Genomic DNA, 20,402 nt, shown 5'->3' with positions numbered 1-20,402 from the left:
TTGCAATGAATACCATATGTGATAGAAGTATCATCTTTCCATTTTTCACGATCATAATTATAGTTTTCTTTTGCATCTTTCCATTGTTTTTGGCTTCCCTATTCTTTTCCTACCCTTCTCTTCTTTTTCTTCTTATGTGTTTGTCAAATCAGTAAAAATTGACAAAATTGTCCAACCCTAATTGAAATGAATTGATTCTAGCTTATTTCAATTAATTTTGACTATAATGCCAAAAAATCAACCAAAATCAAAATCAGATCCTAGATAATAAGATACAGATTGGCAGAATCATATTGGAACTAAATGCTGCCACAAATTAAGTTCCTATTTTAGTTGGTCCATAGGTATGTCCCTGTTCATTGTACCTAAAATCTTAGAGATGAAAAACCAAAATTTATCTTTTGGTATAGTGAGGTGAACCAGTGATTTAAAAAGCGCTAGGCGCCAAAAGGCGTCAAGGTCCAAAAACGCTCGAGGCGCAAGGTGCTTGCCCGAGCGAAGCGAGGCGCTAAAATATAAAAATATATAATATAATTAATAAATATAATTATTTAAAATTTTAAATAAAATATGCTATTAAATCAAGAAAATCTAAGATACAAAATCACAATGTCACATTAACAAAAAGTTTCAAATAAATAAAAATTAACAGTATTAAAATTAAAATAATATATTATTAATCTATTAACAGTATTGAAAATTAATTATTTCAAATAAACTTAATAATATTAACAGTATACAGTATACTGTTAAAAGGAAGTGTAAAGGGGTGCTGAGCTTGCTGACTAAGAAAAGAGGAAGCGGCAGCGGCAACAGCGGCAGCGGCGAGCGACGACAACGGCGAGCAATGGGAGTGGGAGCGGGAGCAGGAGCGGCGGGAGGCACGAGCGACGACAGCGGCAGCGTTTGCGAGCAGCGACAGCGGCGAGCAGCGGCAGCGGGAGCAGGAGCGGGAGCGGAAGCAGAAGCGGCGAGCAACGGGAGGCGCGAGCGGCGACAGCGGTGAGCAACGGGATCGGGATCGATAGCGGCGAGGGTTAGGGTTCGGTTGTCACTTATATCAGTTTTAGTTGGTTCGATTGAACCAACTAACCATCATAGACCGAACCAGGCCTAAAATCCTGGTTCAGTCGCCTTGGTTAACTCGGGCGCTCGCCCGAAGCGCCCAGCACCTGGGTTCGGGTGAGCGCCCAGGCGGCACCTATTTGAAGCGCGCCGCCTGGGAGATTAGCAAGGCACTCGGGCCTCGCCTCGCCTCGCCCGAGTGCCTAGGCGAGCACTCGAGCGCCTTTTAAAATCGCTGAAGTAAACAATAATTGGTATAATGAAGTGAATGGTAACTCAATAAGAGCCGTAAATTTTTTTTTTTTTTTTGTATATGATGTGAACAATCATTAAAAAATGATGTATAAATAAACCTGATTTTCTCCTTTTAGAAGACAATAATGTATAAAAAATTTAATAGTAAAAATTGATATTTTTTCGGCCAGTTTGTCATGTAATCTTTTTCGTTTTACCTCTAATTGTATTTTCGTCCTGCTTCTCTTCAATTCCTTCACACCATGGTCCTCTCTATACAACTATTTTTCATCCTTTTATCAAACAATTTGTTGGATATAACTGTTAAAGATGATGAATGCTAAAAGAACAAAATATCCTTTGATATGGATCTAAGAAGGAAAAGAAGATTCTTCTCTATGGATATAGAAAAAAGAAGGTACTTATGCATGGATCCAAGCTCTTTATTCGGATTAATTTAAGCAACAAAAGGAGTGAAGAGAATTAATCACTGGGAGAAAAAGAGAACAAACAGAAATGAAGAATTAAGGAAAGACGATATTTCATATATGTTTTTATAACACAAAAAAGAAGGAAAGCACTGCCCATATCTATATTACTTCTAATCAACCACTGCCCGGATAGTCTAAGAATTTGGCATATGTTGAAAATTTTCAATGAATAAACTAGAATTGGTTTTTATAGACATCTGATTCAACTTTTTCTGGGCAGCAGCCAATGAAACCCCAATAAGGAAGACTCCATTGGTCATCTATTTGAAACTGTTAAAATGAATTGCTAACTACAAAGTATCCACTTCAGCACAAAAAGGAAGACTCCATTAGAATATCACTACAGTTAAGAAAGAATCATCATGTATCTAATTATACATTAGGATAAAACATTGTAAAATGTTTTAAAGAACTCAAAGAACACTTTTATAGACTACAAATCACATTAAATCTTATAGCAAAAAGCAGATGGGTGCTATCAGGCAAAATGTACCACTAAATCACATAAATTGTGTGTTTCCTGGACATTATATTCTAATGGTTTCACTAAATTCACATGTAGGCAGCCAGTCCTTACACAAGTAATTAAGAAGTCAAAATAACTTCAGATTAACAAACCTCCTCAGGATTGCCCCACAACCTGCGCAGATAAAAGTCCGTCTCAGCCACAACAATGCCAGGTGGTAAGAACTCTGCACCATGAGGGTTTGATTCCACATATATCTGAAAAAAATAACATGAAACAAGTTAAAGAAAAAGCATTTCGAATGAACTTTCGGCAAGAATTATTGTCAATAGGGTAACAAAAATTTAAAGATTACTTTTACTGTATCCAGTAACTCTGCAGTGTGTGTCAGGGTCGAGCTTAGCCAAAAGATATGACAACCAACTTAAAAAGTAAGCCTTCTTTTCTAATGATTAATATGTGCAATGGATAGAGTTCAATCAATGGCAAAACATAATTATATGTGGAACCCAAAAGTAGATGATGAGAAAGGGACTGAGAGCCATTGAGTCAGTTCCAAGAATCTGTTAGAAAAATACCAGTTAAGTGCTGGAACATGCCAGTTGTGATAGCACAACATCAGCATAGTCTATGCTTGCCATGACAACACATGCTGATGGTATTTCAGCCAGTAGTTTAAATAGGCACCTAGGCGCTCGGGTGAGCCAAGGCAAGGCCTGAGTGCCTCAAAGCTTGACCAGGCAGCGCCTATTTAAAATAACAATTCTCGGCTAAAAAGAAAAAAGAAGACCAAACAAGTTGAGCAGCATAAAGAAAGGAGAATCATAGGTTTCATATGCCAGGCTACATGAAAAATATAAGTGAAAAGATAAAATGTTCTCTTGAATGTCCTTATAATGAATCAAAATATTTCAAATATTAACTAATAAAAAAAAAAAATTGAACAAGCTTTGAATTGACAAGATAAGTTTTCTATCTTGAAAAGCAAAAATAGACATAGATTTCACAAGCAATGTCCAAAAGCAGACATTAGTATAGAAGTCAGAACATAATTTAAAATGATAAAGGCTACGTACCTTCAAAGGATCACCTGATCGATGTTTCTCAGTAGATGACTTTCTAGTCATATGAGGATTAATAATTGTATCATACGATCTTGTATCCCCAGTGAAGTCCATTTCAACCGTAGATGAAAAACTGGGGACGAGGCTAAGCTGTTAATTCAAAAATTATTAATGTTCATGTTAGAAACATGCATATACACATATATGTAACTAAATAAGTTAAAACAGCACAATATCTAAGAGAAACAGACCCTGATGCTAGAAAAGTTCGGAAATGAACAACCAACAAAGAATCCAAAGATGACTCCCAGGATAGTAGTTACAGTTAGCCTGATTCCTTCACTTGACTTTTGCATTGATCCACTAAACAATAAAATCAGAAAGTTCTCATGATAAGACTTAGTGGATTGAAAAGGGAAAGAAACACAGAAGTGTAACTTAGCAGCCAAAAATCTAACATTGTGGATGATAACAGTAAGGAAGAAACGAACCTGCGATAGTTGTTTCCCATCATGCTGCTGCTACTTAACTGACACAAACAGTTGTAATGATTTAGCCAATCAGAAAAAGAAATTAAAATTAAAATTTCTGAAGAACATTATACATATATATATCTATACACACACACACACACACACACACACATATATATATATATATATATATGTATATATATATATATATATATGTATATATATGTATATATATGTATATACATATATATATATATACATATATATATATATATGTATGTGTATATATATATATATGTATGTGTATATATGTGTATATATATACACATATATATATATACACACATATATATATATACATATATATACAAATATATATATATGCATATACATATGTATGTATACATACATATATATATATATATATATATATATATATACATATGTATATGTATGTATACATACATATGTATATGTATATATATATATATATATACATATGTTTATGTATATATATATATATATACATATGTTTATGTATATATATATATATATGTATGTATGTATGTATGTATGTATGTATGTATGTATGTATGTATGTATGTATGTATGTATGTATGTATATGTATGTATGTATATATGTACCTGCTCAAAACAGAAGAAATAAGAAAAACAACCTCTGTAGACCAATAAATTCCTTGATTCAGTGGACTATCATAACCTAATAAGCTGCACCATCAGGATATTGGCATGAGACAGATGCAACAGTAAGAGATTTCATGCAGTGATTTCAGGATAATTTGCAGTTATGCAAACATGCAATAGGCCAATATTAAAGGGATGAATATGTAAAACAGTATAACCTTCAACATAGCATGAAAATACTAAAACTCTGTGTTTTGTGGTGTCAGACCTACTATATACCTGTTAAATGTATGTGAATTTGGAATTTCAGGGAACTATGCTATGCTGGCTCGAAGAAATAGACAAACAAAATATAACATCTAATAGATTCAGTATTCGACACTTGAGAAAATCATCCTCAGGTTGCCTAAAAAATCACCCTCAAGTTTTCTCAGGAGAAGAAAGGACAAGGGATGACTTTCAAACAAGTTGTAGCAATGACAAAGACTATAAGTTTCTACGGGAGCATTAAGAGAATGGTACCCTATATACACTTAGCGTTAAACCATTAAAGTGGCTGTCAACAAGTTCATAGATTATTTAAATTGGGTAAACCAATCATTCGAGTGGAAAGAAATGTTTAAGGACAAAAGGTTGTCAAGTCCTAATTACAGAACACCCAATCATAAAGCCCGACATTAGGCTAGTCAAGACTACACTAAAATATGCATGCAACAGTTAAAGATTTTCATTAGTTTGTTATGAAGCAAAGTGTGTATAATTTGATACCTTTGGCTAATTGACATCTCCAAATATTACTTCCAACTATGATTTACAATACCATACCATACCACTCGGTATAGGTGGTATGTACCGGTCCGATAGAGGACTAGTATGGGTGGTACATTAGTACACCTTAGTGTACCATATGTCAGTACGTTCAGTACAATTCGGTACAGCTTGATACGTACTGTACCAACAACTGATCAGCACACTGGTATAGTACGGTATTCAAAACCTTGCTTCCAACACAAATTAACCAAACAATAAACAATTATAGAATATATTTCTCTAGATAATATCCATAGGCTACACATTTCAGATGTTGTATCCTCAGAGTATACAGAGGATACTTATTTGTTCATAACATAACCAGTTAACAATATCACCTCAAAGACATCACATCTGTTTCGTTCTCTCAGTTACTTGAGTTTCAGGATCCAATCATGAAAGACATTTTCGATGGTCAAAATTTCAAGGTCTGAAAGATAACCACCCAATTCAATAATGATCCAGATAGGTTCCAGCCCAAGAGTTCAATCGAATGATACACATTTGGCATCCGACAGAAATATATCTTAATTTTTTGAACCTAAAAATTGAATTCTCCGATACTACCATTTAATAAAATCCACAAGCTCGTAAAGTTGTAATGTAACCATACATGATTCACGAGGAATCTAGCAAGTAATGTCATACAATAAGCAAATGCAACTAGAAAAAGACGAAGATTACGACTTCTACGAATGATTTTATGCTCCCACACAAGCAAGTAAACTAGACACTAACATAAATAAAAAGAACTAATTTTATCAAATCATATAACAAAGACCAAAAAGAAAATTTTGGCAGTTCGACCACAAGTAAATGTCGAACCAAAATCCTACGGCCATCAAACATGGATAACCATGAAGGCAACAAATTTCATCAAATAAAGAAATAAAATCCAAAGAAGGAAGAAGAAGTTACGAAGTTCATCCAATAATTGATGAAGACAACATGGGACCGGAATCGCGCGAATCCTCTCGCTGAAAGAACGAGAACTGCCGGCTGCGAAATGGAGGAAGCATGGAAGTCGCGGAAGAAACGAAATGCCGCAAACCAGAGTTGAAGGATCCTCCATCCTACCAACATATGTCGAAGATTTGAGGATGATGACTGGTAGACGGCGAGCAGCAATTCAGCGCATTGAGTGTCTTTCTTCGCTTTCCTCTGTGCGTCTTTTTGATGTTGATCCTCTTCAAGCGGCACGGATGCAATTATCCGTGCAATTCGCCCTTTGAGCCCTCCATCTCTCCCGTCATCACATCTCAACGCGCCACTGATTAACGAGCACCACCGCTCGCTGACGAATCAACGACGTGGTAGTGGCAGACCAATAATGCATTAATGGATGGACAGGATGCGAGGATTGAAGTGATGGAGGGCTGAGATGGGGAGTTGGGTTTGAAGAACGGGACATATGAAATCTTTTTTTTTTTTGTCCATTCAAATCATAAAGTGTAGTTATAGATGGGGATGGACAGGATTTAACCATTCGATCGAATCGAGAAACAGGAATTTCGATCGATTTGATTCACTAATTTTATTATTTGAAATTTAAGAACACTCGAACTCTTATTTTTTATCAAAGATATTTGACTTTGTCATAAGAATAAAGGAAAGAAAAATACTATTATATTCGTTATCAAGCTCTTAACATGGTTTGTACGGATCATATCAATTTCTTTCTTTATAGTATATAATTTATTCGTATATTTTATATTTTTAACAAAATACATATATTTTTATTTAAAATAATAATAATCAACTAATCATCGTTTGAGCCACTCTCTAATTAGATGGTATGTGACTCTTTCCACGTATTCCCCTGGGAATTAACTAATTTGCATTGAGTCCTTTCTTCGAATTAAGAAGTTAGATGCAAAATCATACCTTTTCGAAGCTCTCACAAAAATTCAATTGGAATTTATATTTAGTTCCGGTTATTCTCCATGCCAAATGTTTGTGTTACAAGTTAAGATAGTTCTGCATCTCTTGAGAAATATATATATATATATATATATATATATAAAATAAAAGTTTGGTGGACATCACCAGCAAAAACTGATGTCAGGCATGGTAAGACCACTCTTTTGAGATAAAAATATAATTTCTTTGCATATAATAACACCTAAAAGACTTTTATTTACACAGAAAAGTGAAAGGAATAACCAATTTCAAAGTATAACATCAACCATGGAAAGGAATATAATCATATAAGAACATTATGGTTCGGGATTGTTTATCTCAAATATAAACCCCAACATATATAGCACAGAAAATTCATATATTTCTTCAGACAAAACAGGAACATCACCTTCGTATTTGGGGGCAGCCTCAATTTCACTAGGTGTCAAATCAACAAGGCAACCTTTTTACCAACATCAAATAATCTGAATGTGCAATATCTTGAAAACCGACTCCACTGACCATTGAAATATGTAACCAAAAACCGAGTTAGAGTTACAGTACAACAAATTTGACCAAAGGCTACTAGAGACCACACAGTGCAATATACATGATTTGTAAGAGTATTATAATGTACAAGTTCTCTCTTCTGCTTTTACCATAACAAGGAGTAAAGAATTAAGACAAACCGAAGATCAGGAACAAACCAAGTGCTGCTACCTGTGATACGCAAAAATGGTTGTCACAAAAGGGGTAATACTAAAAAGAGCTTTCCGGGAGATCAAGAAGAGTGATTGTAGCTTAAAAAATTGTCCCATATCAGTTTCACTGCATCCTGAACCATCATCGAGAGAGAGCTAGTCTCCATGCTCTCCTCCTGCAAAGACAATCTGAATGTCACACAATGTAGGTCAAAATCACTGTGCACCTAACCTACAAGGAACTAAAATTTTGAGGACGAAATGTCTTGTAATACTTAATCATCACTCTAACTCATGGCGGTAAGAGAAGAGGTTTCCTACAGTTAATTGACATGGATTGCAAAATCAGTTTCCTAGTCCATAAAATTAATCAGCTAAAACATTCATGCGATGGAACCAATTGATGTTGCCAGCTATGAAAAATTAAGTGTTGTATTCTAATAAGTGGGTCATTACAAAAATGCTGCTCTTGTAAGGATTAAAAAGAACTGACAAATGAGACTGGAAAGAGGCAAGGGAAATAAGCACCACCACTTATCTAGGTATGAAGAAAGAGGCATTATTTTGAACTATTAAAACAAAAATAACAAAACTGCCTATCAATAATTATAGAAATTTAGAAAATTGCAACAAAAGAAGGATATTTTATATCTAACAGTCAAAAGGATTAGGAACAAACTATCAACTGTTCAGATATCCCAGTCAGCTTCAGTGAAACTTCATTGGAAACTTCCCCAACTGATGTCCTGTGATCAAATCGATCAGCAAATCTGAACTTAAGCCTTATATTCTGACTTCTAAAAACTTTGTGTTTGGTGTGCCAAACTCCAACAATGTTGAATTTTTCATCAATAGCTTCCTTCCCAAGAGGCCATCTCAAGCCTCCTTTCACATCTTGGTCTATAACCGCATCAGATATTAGCCTGTTTATGCCTTTTTTTTCTTCATCCTGAAACAACACATTTTATCGTATCAGTAAAAGCAAATGTCAATTGACTGTAACTGAAAATTGAAACTTACATTTAGAGTTTTCAAGATCCTTTTAGTGTACAGCATAAGTCTCACATCGAGATCCTTAGGAAGGCATGATATATCTACCACGAGGTGCCTCAATTGGTTTAGCTCAATCTAAAAATTTGAAAAGCAGAACTGTTAGTTTTAATGATGACATTTAATTCTTTAATCTTCATATAAAAAAATAAAAGTCCAATGGATGAGGTTCCAACAATCTGGCATATAGGTCAATGTATATAGCCGTATCACTACATGCAAAATGACTATGTTCACTATTCAAATCTTATACTCAAGGCTTCCACCAAAAAATGACGAGGGCATAGATTTCATGTCCATATTATTAATGTAAATATTCAAGAAAACAACAAACATTGTCGATTAAACAGTGTCCAAATGCGCAATGACAACATGTCGGAAGGAAATATACACTAATTTCAGCTCTGGAACCTGAACATGATTAACATCCTAGACTGACCTGGTAATAGGGATTAAAAGTAGGGTCTGTTATTATCATCCCTCAAAAATTTTCAATGGGAACTAGATCCTCTCAGAGGAGACATCACCCAAGGGACTTGAGGGGAAACATTCCAATCCTTACATCCCTGAATAGACTTGGTTGGAATGACCATAACAAGAGGTCTTGAAAGTCCTTCTGCCTATTCAGTCGATCAAACAATGGTACTAAAATAAAAGTTCTTGACAGTCCTTTAATCTTAATCATTTCTTAAAATCTCAAGTTCAATGAAGCAAGATCCACAAAAAGCCTTTAATTAAAAGCCTTTGAATTGCTACTGGAATGCAATTTAGTTAAGAAGATTGACTTGACCAGAAACTAAGCTGAAGTCCAACCATCTTAGGTGTTCCTTACCCTCCACTCTGCAGCCTCTTTCCCTAGTAAACCTATTAAAGAGGATTGAAAGCATATTCCATTGACTTATCAATGGAAGCTCATAATAGAATAACAAATATGGTACAGTCACAGCATAACATATGAATGATAAGAATTAGATTCTTATATTTACCCTAGAATTGACAGAGAAGAAAAAAGGACCTGTAGATGAAATCAAATACGAAAGAAATGGGTTTTCAGTTTGAAGGAATGAAATAATTGTTGAATTTCAGATTTTGATGATGAAACCAATTGATAAAGTTATAATATAATGTGCGTTTAAGTGACACATGACTAGCTTCAATCAGAGAAAGACAAATCGATTAAAGCAGTGGAATCAGAGGTTGGGCCGGAGTGAATATGTCGAAAGATTGGACGTCGGGCCGAAGGATCGGTCGACATGCCGGTAAAAGGTCTTCGTGCCATGAGTTCGGGTATCAGACCGAAGGATCGGACATTGCGCCAAAGAGATCGGATGTTGTGGAAGGTGAACAAGCCGATTGGGCAATACGTCGAAGGGGAGGACGATGCGCCAAAGGATCGAACGAAGCACCGGAGAAACCAATGACATGCCGGACAACAAAGGATCCATGCTTTGTAATAATTTGTCTAGATCAAAGTAGTTTAAAGGCTAATTGAGTTGGTTTCGGGTGTAACCATGCCAACTCAATTAAGGGCTAACTAGGCTTGAGTTAAGGCTGTTTTGGGCCAAGTGGAAGGCCCATTCAGTGACCCTTAGCTGGCCTATACGGTGGCACCGCCAGGGTTGGCGGTGGCACTGTTTGAGGCTCGGCCTCCCAGGATGTTTGGGCGGTGGTACCGCCCAGTGTAAGCACCGCCCGTAACTTACAAATCTTTTTCTTCTGATCCTGTAGTTGATCATAAAATTCTAAATTCCTTATTGATAGGTCAATTCTTCTAAGATCAGTATTTGTTGGAGGATCTGTATTAGTAATAAGGTCGGTCTATACGAGTGGAGTTCGCCGGTGTATTTGTTCCTTAAAGCAAGAGTATCAGTCTGGCAGGCGGTGGTACCGCCACCACCACCAGTACCCGGAAAACCCGGGATGAGACCGTTTTGACTCCAAATTTGAATCCATTTGGGGCTTATAAATACCACAATCTTTCCTCCTTAACATAGCAAGAAAAAGAGAACAAAAACTTGGGGTTTAGAGTGTGAAAACTCTGTGAGAAAGTTGAGTCCCTCCACCTTGAGCTTAGAGGTTGTTCTAAGAGAGGTGTGTGAGGGATACCTTATAAAAGAGGAGTGTAAAGGTTCTCTCCTGAGCCTGTAAAAAGGAGAAAGAGTTATATGAGTAGTTGATCTTCGCCCATTGGAAAGAAGATCGGTGGTGAAAGTCGATGGCCTCGAGTGAAGAAGAATCAGGAGTGGACGTAGGTCACAACGACCGAACAACTATAAATCTAATTTGCATTTACCTTTTGCTTTTCATTTACATTGCAAACTGATTTCTTACTCTCACTACGCTTTCGTACGTTTTTAAGTTAAACATCTTTCCGACACGATTTCACCGAACGAAGTTTTCAAATCTACGTGATTTTACAAAAGCACTACTACATGATTTTACGAAAGCACTAATCTACGTGATCCTAAAGTAACGACAATACAAGAAGCAAAGGACCTAAATAACTTTCCGCTTGAAGAACTTATCGGGTCTTTGATGACCTATTAAATGACATGTATAGTACATGATGAACTTGAGAACAACCTTCCAAAGAATAGGAAGGACATGACACTTAGAACCAAAGAAGGCCACTTGGGTGAAAACTCAAGTGACGATGATGATGATGATGACTTGGCACTTCTTATAAGAAAGTTTAAAGAATTCTTAAAAAGGAACAAAACAAAACAAGACACTAAGAACAAAAGTGAACTTAAAAAGGACCAAATAATTTGCTATGAATGCAAGAAGCCGGGACACTTCAAAAATGAATATCCCCAAATGAAGAAGAAGCTACCAAAGAAAAAGAAAGCGCTCAAAGAAACTTGGGACGACTCATGTGCAACCGAAGACAAGGAGCCTACCAACAAAGAAGAAGTTGCAAATTACGCATTAATGGCATTTGGCAACGAGGTATGTAACTCAAACGAATCTTCTTTATCTTACGATAAATTATTCAATGTCTTTAATGATTTGTTTGATGATTTTAAATTAGTTAGTAAAAAGTATAAATTGTTAAAAAAAAAAGCATGCTTCTCTTATTAGTGAATTTGATAAATTAAAAAATGAGCATGATGATAATATGTTAGCTCCTTGCACTAAGTGTAAAGAGATAGATTCACTTAAGAAAGAAAATGTTTTACTAAAAGAAATATTAAAAAATTTTAAAATATGTAATAAATCTCTAAACATGATCATTGCTAATAAGGATCATGTTCATAGAAAGGAATGAATTGGCTTTGTGAGTAACGCTCAACAAAAGCCAACTATCTTTGTTAAAAGATCTACATTACATGTCTCACCTAGAGATAAATGTAATTTTTATGAAAAATGTGGACATTATGCCTATAGATATTCTTTTAAAAAATATAGTCCACACATATTAGTTTGGGTTCCTAAAGGAACCTTAAATAACTCAACAACAATAGTTAAAATAGGTAGATCTATTAATGAGGGACCCAAAGTCAAATGGGTACCTATAGCAAACCCACATTTCTTGTAGAAATATCTACAATCGAAAGCTAGGAGCAAAAAGATAACTTGATGGTGGATGCTCAAGGCATATGACTAGAGATCCAACACACTTCACAAAGCTCACTAGCCGAAACAAAATGATTTTGATTGAATATGCTTTATGTTTAATGAAATCAAGCTTAATGAGTTTATATTTTGAAATTATGCATGATGATTTTTGTGATTTATAGCTTATTGATCTTGATGATTTTTTGTGATGATTTTTTATTTTTTGATTTTAATCAATGATGCATAGATTTGACATAGAAAACAAGGGCATACTTGTATAAAATCAATCACTTAAATTGAAATAAAAAAAATAATGCATTATTCTTGAAAATGTCTCTATCCCTAAAAGTTTATCGAATCTTTCAAAAAGAGATTAATGAATCTATTTATGTTATTTTTTATGAATCTATGAAAGTGATTTTGATGATTTGATTATTTAAATTTAAATGAGTGTTATCCAAATCTCTCATTTGATATTTGAGATTTTTTTATCAAGATCTCTTATTTGATCTCCTATGTTTCTTTACTAAAGAGAAGTTCTATCTATATTATGATCTTAAATTCTCGAAATTATAACTAGAGATTTTTTTTAAATCATGATCTTGATAACTTGAGATTTCTTATGCATAAATCGAGTTATTTTATTATTTGTTCTCCTATGATTATTTTTGCATTTTACAAAAAATGAGTTTTATCCAAATCATAATCTTGATTCCTTGATAACTATAACTTGAGATTTTTATGAATCAAGATTGTTTACTATGATTCTTCTTTTCGCTAATTGATTTATCCAAATGAATCATAATTTTTTCTCTTGATTTTTCAATATTTGATTCACAAGTTGAAAGTTGTCTTATTACTCTCTTGTATTCATAAAGTGTATATCTCATCGTCAAATTAATTTTTCTTGTTATCCTTTATGTGATGATTTAAAAATTAATGTAAAGGGAAATGAATTGCATCATTGTATTATTCCCCTCCTTTTAACAATGACAAAGGGGGAGAAAGAATTACTAGCTTAAAAAAAGCAAACCTTACTAGCTTGCTCATCTTAAAAGAGGAACAAAGATTGCTAGTTTGCACATTACAAAAGGAAAAAAAATTGCTAGCTTACAATCTCAAGCAAAAGTACTATCTTGCCCATATAAAGAAGCAAAACTTGCAAACTTACACATTGCAAAAGAAAACAAGAATTGCTAGCTTACACACTTCAACAAGAAGCAAAGAATTGCTAGCTTGCACATCATAAAAGAGAAGCAAGAATTGCTAGTTTGCACATCTCAAAAGAGAAGCAAGAATTGTCAGCTTGCACATCTCAAGATAAGCAAAATTGCTAAACTTGCACATCTCTAAAACTTGTTAATTTGTTGTCTTACATTCTTTTTCAAAAACTTGCTAGTTACATTTTTCTTCTTTTTGTTGATGACAAAGGGAGAGAAGTTATGATGATTTTATGATGCATACAATACTCATGATTTTATAATACATGCAATGATGTGAAAGTCGATGGTTATCATTTTCTGAAATGATATCTTATTACAATATGACATATTGATAGGGAGAGTTTAGTTTAAAACTCCGTCATCAATTGGTTGTCATCATCAAAAAGGGGGAGATTGTTAAAACTCAGATTTTGATGATGAAATCAATTGATAAAGTTATGATCTAATGTATGTTTAGGTGACGTAGGACTAGCTTCAATCAAGGAAAGACAAATCGATTAAAGCAGTGGAATCAGAGGTTGGGTTGGAGTGAACATTTTAGAAGATTGAACGTCGGGCCAAAGGATCAGTTGACGTGCCAACAAAAGATCTTCGTGCCATGAGTTCGGGCATCGGGCCGAAGGATCGGACATTACGCCAAGGAGATCGGATGTTGCGAAAGGTCAACATGTCGATTGGACAATACACCAAAGGGGAGGACGATGCACCGAAGGATCGGACGAAGCGCCGGATAAACCAATGACATATCTGACAACAAAGGATCAATGCTTTGTAATAATTTGTCTAAATTGAAGTAATTTAAAGGACTAATTGAGTTGGTTTCGGGTGTAACCATGCCACTTAATTAGGGGCCAACTGGGCCTGAGTTGGGGTTGTATTGGGCCAAGTGGAAGGCTCATTCAATGACCCTTAGCTGGCTCAAGCGGTGGCACCGCCTGAGGCTCGGCCTCCCAGGCTGTTTGGGCGATGGTACCGCCAGAACCCAGTCTCCAAGGCCCTATCAGGTAGTGGTACCGCCTAGTGTCAGACTGACATGCGATGGTACCGTCAGTTGTCAATCTGGCAAACGGTGGTACCGTCCAATACTGGCGATGGTATCGCCAGTACCCTGAAAACCCGGGATAAGACCATTTTGGTTCCAAATTTGAATCCATTTGGGGCCTATAAATATCTCAATCTTTCCTACTTGACATAGCAAGAAAAAGAGAACGAAAACTTGGGGTTTAGAGTATGAAAACTCTGTGAGAAAGTTGAGTCTCTCCTCCTTGAGCTTAGAGGTTGTTCTAAGGAACGCGTGTGAGGGATATCTTGCAAAAGAGGGGTGTAAAGGTTCTCTCTTGAGCCTGTCAAAAGGAGAGAGTTATAAGGGTAGTTGATCTTCGCTCATTGGAAAAAATATTGGTAGTTAAAACCGATGGCCTCGAGTGAAGAGGAATTGAGAGTGGACGTAGGTCACGACGACCGAACCACTATAAATCTGGTTTATATTTACTTTATGCTTTTCATTTTCATTGCAAACTGATTTCTTACTCTCACTACGCTTTCGTACGTTTTTAAGTTAAATATCTTTCTGATACGATTTTATCGAACAAATTTTTCAAATCTACGTGATTTTTAGTGCCGATTTCGATCCTAACAATAATAAACTTGGTTCCAAATCAGGATCACCTAGAATAAATAAAACATTGGTGCAAATAGTTATAAGCACCCATTAATCTTCTTTTGTTTCCAACCGTTCATCCTTTAACTTTTGGAAAACGTTATAAGAATAAGCCCCACTAGAAGATATTCAAGGCTTCAAATTACACAATTTATATAAAAAAGATAGTCAAGAAAAATAGATAATAGGATAGCAATTCACTATATAACATAGTAATCCATCATATATTACTAGATTATCTTCGTGTACAGTGAATATGGATATTCTTCTGATGTGATACGAGTTGTCAAATTTAAAGATTCAAAAGTAACGAACAATGTCTTCAAAATGATGCAAGGTCCATGTTCCTTTAAATACTAACAAACTCAACATAATGCTTGACACTTTGTAACAACTAATGAAATTATCAATTAGTATGAAGGAAATATTCCAATATGAAACTTCTGTATATAAATATATATGCGGGAAAACTAACAAAGATTGCCATGACATAATATTAATCACCTAGTGCAAATGGTTGAAGAAGCATGACTAAAAAATGGGGAGCACAAGTGCTGGATGATTCTGTAAGTCCACAATAATAAGAATCTTTACCTTACGAATCTCAAGGCCTCCACCTTCGACAACTGTACACTTGCATGAAATAGTAGAGCCAGGCCGACTCTTGTCAATCACCTAAAGTAGAGAAAAAAAATGTTAATATTTTAGGAAAAAAAGGACACAAATTCTTAAACATTGAGTGGAAAAAAAATATCATGGCAGACTTCCCTTTCAACTATCAACAAATATGGTGCAGCAACTTGTATGCCACATCTATACCTTCACATGGTAATGCTCTTTCTCAGAATCAAAATCAAATCCAAGCTTCAGTAAATCTCGTCGCTGCAGTTCTTCAACATGCTCATTAGGTAGATTTGTGTAAAATGATTTATGCACTTGACCTCTAATATCTGCTTCAGCAATTGCAGCTTTCTTCAGGGAGTCGAGGCAACTTGAAGATTCCCTGTGTTAAAAAAGGAAGGATGAACTTTGGCTGCTACACATAATTGATTGTTATAATAACTTAGAAAAGCACATGATGGATAATATAATTTGTTTAAAAAGCAAAATAATGCAGAAAATACATTATCTGAAAGAAAAGGATGTGAATTCTTCGACGGGAAATCAAACTTGTATCAGCAGGGCGATATATGTCAGTACTAGAAAACAGGGGGCAAAAAAAGAAAGTACTGCTATACTGTTGGCTAGTTCCAATCAGATTGAAATATAGTTGACTAGTTCCAACCAGATTGAAATGATCAGAAACACACACTTCTGAAAGGTGCACGATCGAAGGAAAATTAACCAAAAAAAAAAAAAAAGATTGCATGTACTCAAACATGTCGCTTCTGGACCTGCCAAGAACAGAGAGAGTACCCATGGAAAAAAACTTGGCCAACCCTCGCCACGAATGACAGCTTAATCTCCTCATTCTCCGAAGCCAAGTCGCCCCTCGCACTGGTGGCGGTAACCAACAGATCGGGCTCGATCCTCTCGGCGATCTCCACCCACGGCGGTGGATCCTCCCCGGAGGGCACGGGCAGAGGATCCCCGCCGACGGCGAGCACCAAAGGCTTCGAGCCAGTCTTCCGCTCCACTATTTCGCAGGGGAAGGGCTCCAGGCGGAGGCCGGCGTGGTTGAGGCGGCCGCCGATGGTCCACCAGCGGGAGATGGATCGTAAGGCATAGACGATCTGGCCGCGGCCATGGTTGGAGTCGGTCCTCCCAGTCCGGCGGTGGGAGGAGGAGCCGCTCAGTGTCAGGGACTGGTCGAAGTGGCGGGAGAGAGAAGGAGGCAGCGGGGTGGGCTTGTTGGCGGTGCCGGAGTGGCGCTTATGGGGAGGTACGTACGCCATATCTCATAAACCTATCGAACGAGAGCCGGAATGAGAGCGTGGAAACGACGCGGCTCTCCTTGTACGGGAAAAAGGCGTGCGCAAAGACGAGCCATCTGCGCGCAGAAGCGAATACAATTGTTATTGATATATTAGTTTAATTATTTTTAAAGTATAATTTTTTTAAAAAAAAAAACCCTGTTTTTATTTTTTAATTTTTTCCGGTAGAACGTCACAACATTAGTTTGAGCAATTTATATAAAAGAAATTATTAATGGACTTTTATCAGATGAGGCTCAATATTTGATTTTATCAGGAGTATTCTTTTTTCAAAATTTCATCAAATCATTTCTAATAAAATTATAAAAATATAAGGATTTTCTTCTGATTAAACTTGATTTAGGTTTTTTATAGTTTAATTGATTTTTTCAAGATGAATCTTATTTAAGTGATTCAATTAAAATTCAATTAAACTCTGGCTCTCAAATTCGGCTCAATTGAGCCCAAAATTAACCCTTCCAAATCACCCTCCACCTTCACTCCACCCACTTTACCTTTTATTCCTCCACCTCTTTCCCTCTGTCTCCTCTCAATCCACCTCTACAGTCTTCTCATGCTTCTATTTCATTGTCTGTCTTCCCTTTTCTTTTGATCTCCTCCTCGTCTACCTCGGTCTCTCACTCTCTCTGTCATCTCTTTCCTTTTTTTCTCTTCTCCTCTATCTCATAGTTTATCTAGAAATTTCATTACACTTGATTTATACTCATTCACAAAATATTCTGAAAATTATATTAATTTTTATAAAAAATATCCTAGATTTATCATAAAACTAGAAAACTTGAGTAATCTTAAAAAATATATTAATTTTTACATAAAAATTATCTTAAATTCAACATATAATTTTAAAAACACAAGTGATCCTTTAAAATATATTAAATTCTATATAAAATTATCCTAAGTTACTTAGAAAAATTATTACGCTCGAGTTACATTCATTCGAATGTTTTTTATTTTCTTACAATCTAGTTATACTCGAAATTGAATTAAGTTATACTCAATCATCTAACCTATTTTAAAATTAATATTTTTTATTTCTAGATGATTTGAGGATAATTAATTATCAAAACTTTGATAATTCTAATAAAATTATACTATTTTTATTTACATAATAAATTTAAATAAAAATTTATATATTCTATAAATAAGTATAACTCGAGTATAACTCAATTATAATTTGAGTGTAACCTAAGTATAATAGAAATTTACTAGGTAAATTATGATGAGGAGATAAAAGAAGAGGACGGGAGGGAAATAGTAACGGAGGAGGAGGAGGAAGAAGGTAAGAGGCGATGAAGGAGGTGGTGGAGGATGAGAAAGTCAAAGGAGAAGTAGAGTCCCCATAGTGGGAGGCGGAGGCAGAGTAAGAGATAGAATGGGAAAAGGAAACCAAGGATGAGAGGAAGGAGACAGTAAAGTGAGAGGAGGAGGATGAGGAGGCAAAGGTAGAGCGAGAGACGAAGATAAAAGTGACAAACATAGTGCGAGGAGCAAGCTAAGGGGGAGAGGGAGAAAAAAAAAACTAATGACGGGAGGAAGGAGGCTACGGAGTGGGAGAAAGAGGATGCAGTGGAGGTAGTTGTGAAGTGGGAGGAGGTAGAATGAGAGACAGAGTGGGAGGGGAAGGAATCTAAAGAAGAGATGAAGGAGGCGGTGGAGGTGAAATGGGACGAGGACGCGGTGACTAAGGTACAGTGGGACGAGAAGGTTAGGGATTAGGGTTGAACCGAATTGATTTATTAGTTTAAACTAGTTTATTGTCCTAAATCGATTTTAAAATAAGGGTAAAATTAGTATTTATGAAAAAAAAGGGTGTCATTTGATAAAAAAATAGTGAGCGCATGGTTCAACAAAAATCAAATAGATTACAATTAGTGCCCTATTATTGTTATTTACAATTAGCGCCCTATTATTGTTATTCAACAAAAAAAAAAGGGTGCTATTTGATAAATTGCTCTATTAGCTTTTGCATCATAGATTACAATTTACAATCCATTATTGTTATTTACAATCTAACTTTGAATATTTCTAAATTATCTTTTTATAAATAGATATATATATATATATATATATATATATATATATATATATATATATATATATATACCCTCAATTTATAACTTAATTATAATAAAATCTATTCACTCCTTACAAACAATTCTCTCTTTTTTTTTTCCTTCTTCTCTCTCTCCTCTTAATCGTCGAAGGTGATATAAAATGATTAAAAAAAAGATTAGATGATACAATAGGGCAAACTAAAGATCAAAGGGAAGTTAAGAAATAAAGTGTTTTTGACAATTGTTAGAAGATATCATTTTCCGAGCATTTGCAAATCACCTACTGTGGTGCATGGGTGATGGGAAGAGATGACGTTAGTAAGGTGCGCGGCCATGAAAAAGAAAAAAGAAAAAGAAAAAGACGGGAGTAAAAATAAAATTAGAGGGACTATAAATAGTAAAATATTATTTTATTTATTTCCTAAGAGATTATGAATAGTAAAAAGGGGGCTCTAAATAATAATCTTCTTTATAATGCCTTATTTTTTAAAATGATAAAAATGTCCACTCATTTGCTTTTTTTTAACCTTTGGGTTCAGTTTTAAACTCATTCAATTGAACTAGTTTAATCAACTCAAAACTTAGAATGGTCTACAATAAATAATATCTAAAATCAAATAAAAATATATATTCATATTAAAATTAAAATATAATATTTATTTTAAATTAAATAGAATTAAAATAAAAAAAAAGTAACTTTTGACTATTGAAATTTGATCTTCTAATGGCTCAAAAATAGAAAATTGATCAATTAGGACTCCATATGACATTTCCAAGCGAACATGAAATTTGTGGTCGTAACACTTTATAATTTTGGCTTAAATTAGTCAAAAATTTAAAAAATTCAACTTTTTTATTGTCAAATTAACCAAAAATAGATCTTTCAATGGTAAAAAAAATTGTCAACTAAGGATTCATTATATATTTTCAAAGTTTCATGAAAAATTTGACCTAAAAAATTTGTAATTTCGGTTTAAATTGACCAAAAAATGAAAAATAGAAAGTTTCAACTTGTCAAAAAATAAATTAATTGTTAATAGATCGATAAAAAAAATTAGGCTTCATTAGATATTTC

At 34.9% G+C, this 20,402-nt stretch overlaps 2 protein-coding genes across 10 annotated transcripts in view; both read right to left on the bottom strand.

Annotated features, from left to right (window-relative positions):
* The window catches only part of LOC135676589 (uncharacterized), a 33,345-nt gene extending 26,820 nt beyond the window's left edge, over positions 1–6,525 (bottom strand). The window contains exons 1-7 of one of the 7 annotated variants that reach the window (XM_065187933.1): positions 6,326–6,522; positions 6,167–6,247; positions 4,439–4,522; positions 3,812–3,849; positions 3,572–3,683; positions 3,333–3,470; positions 2,409–2,513 (exon numbers count right to left, since the gene is read on the bottom strand). In XM_065187933.1, the coding sequence (XP_065044005.1) occupies positions 2,409–2,513; positions 3,333–3,470; positions 3,572–3,683; positions 3,812–3,834 (378 nt within the window). In that variant the 5' untranslated portion in view covers positions 3,835–3,849; positions 4,439–4,522; positions 6,167–6,247; positions 6,326–6,522. Of the gene's footprint in view, positions 1–2,408; positions 2,514–3,332; positions 3,471–3,571; positions 3,684–3,811; positions 3,850–4,438; positions 4,523–6,166 lie in introns of all 7 variants that reach the window. The other 6 variants (XM_065187931.1, XM_065187934.1, XM_065187936.1 and 3 more) reach the window with 6 other exon arrangements.
* Positions 6,526–7,648: 1,123 nt separating this feature from the next.
* LOC135676588 (uncharacterized) lies at positions 7,649–17,331 on the bottom strand. 3 transcript variants are annotated; one of them, XM_065187929.1, is made up of 6 exons: positions 16,756–17,331; positions 16,159–16,342; positions 15,934–16,014; positions 8,869–8,976; positions 8,505–8,797; positions 7,649–8,024 (listed from the first exon to the last, which is right to left on the bottom strand). In XM_065187929.1, the coding sequence occupies exons 1-5, from the start codon at positions 17,232–17,234 to the stop codon at positions 8,516–8,518; spliced, it is 1,134 nt and encodes a 377-aa protein (XP_065044001.1). In that variant the 5' UTR covers positions 17,235–17,331; the 3' UTR covers positions 7,649–8,024; positions 8,505–8,515. The 3 variants fall into 3 exon arrangements, with proteins under 3 accessions (XP_065044001.1, XP_065043999.1, XP_065044000.1); XM_065187927.1 differs by having other exon boundaries at positions 8,528–8,797; XM_065187928.1 differs by having other exon boundaries at positions 8,535–8,797.
* Positions 17,332–20,402: the final 3,071 nt, after the last annotated feature.

The sequence above is a fragment of the Musa acuminata genome, chromosome BXJ1-6 (assembly GCF_036884655.1).
Source record: "Musa acuminata AAA Group cultivar baxijiao chromosome BXJ1-6, Cavendish_Baxijiao_AAA, whole genome shotgun sequence".
Taxonomy (NCBI): Eukaryota; Viridiplantae; Streptophyta; class Magnoliopsida; order Zingiberales; family Musaceae; genus Musa; species Musa acuminata.
This window is presented reverse-complemented; position numbering and strand designations above follow the sequence as displayed.

Bases quoted from the DNA above. Each gene is read 5' to 3' on its own strand.
- LOC135676588 (XM_065187927.1), bottom strand. From the start codon at position 17,234: ATGGCGTACGTACCTCCCCATAAGCGCCACTCCGGCACCGCCAACAAG. The intron at 16,343-16,755 runs GTACTCTCTCTG...TTTTTAACACAG, and splicing joins GGCCAAGTTTTTTTCCATGG to GGAATCTTCAAGTTGCCTCG. The intron at 8,798-8,868 runs GTAAGTTTCAAT...GTGTTGTTTCAG, and splicing joins GGATCTTGAAAACTCTAAAT to GATGAAGAAAAAAAAGGCAT.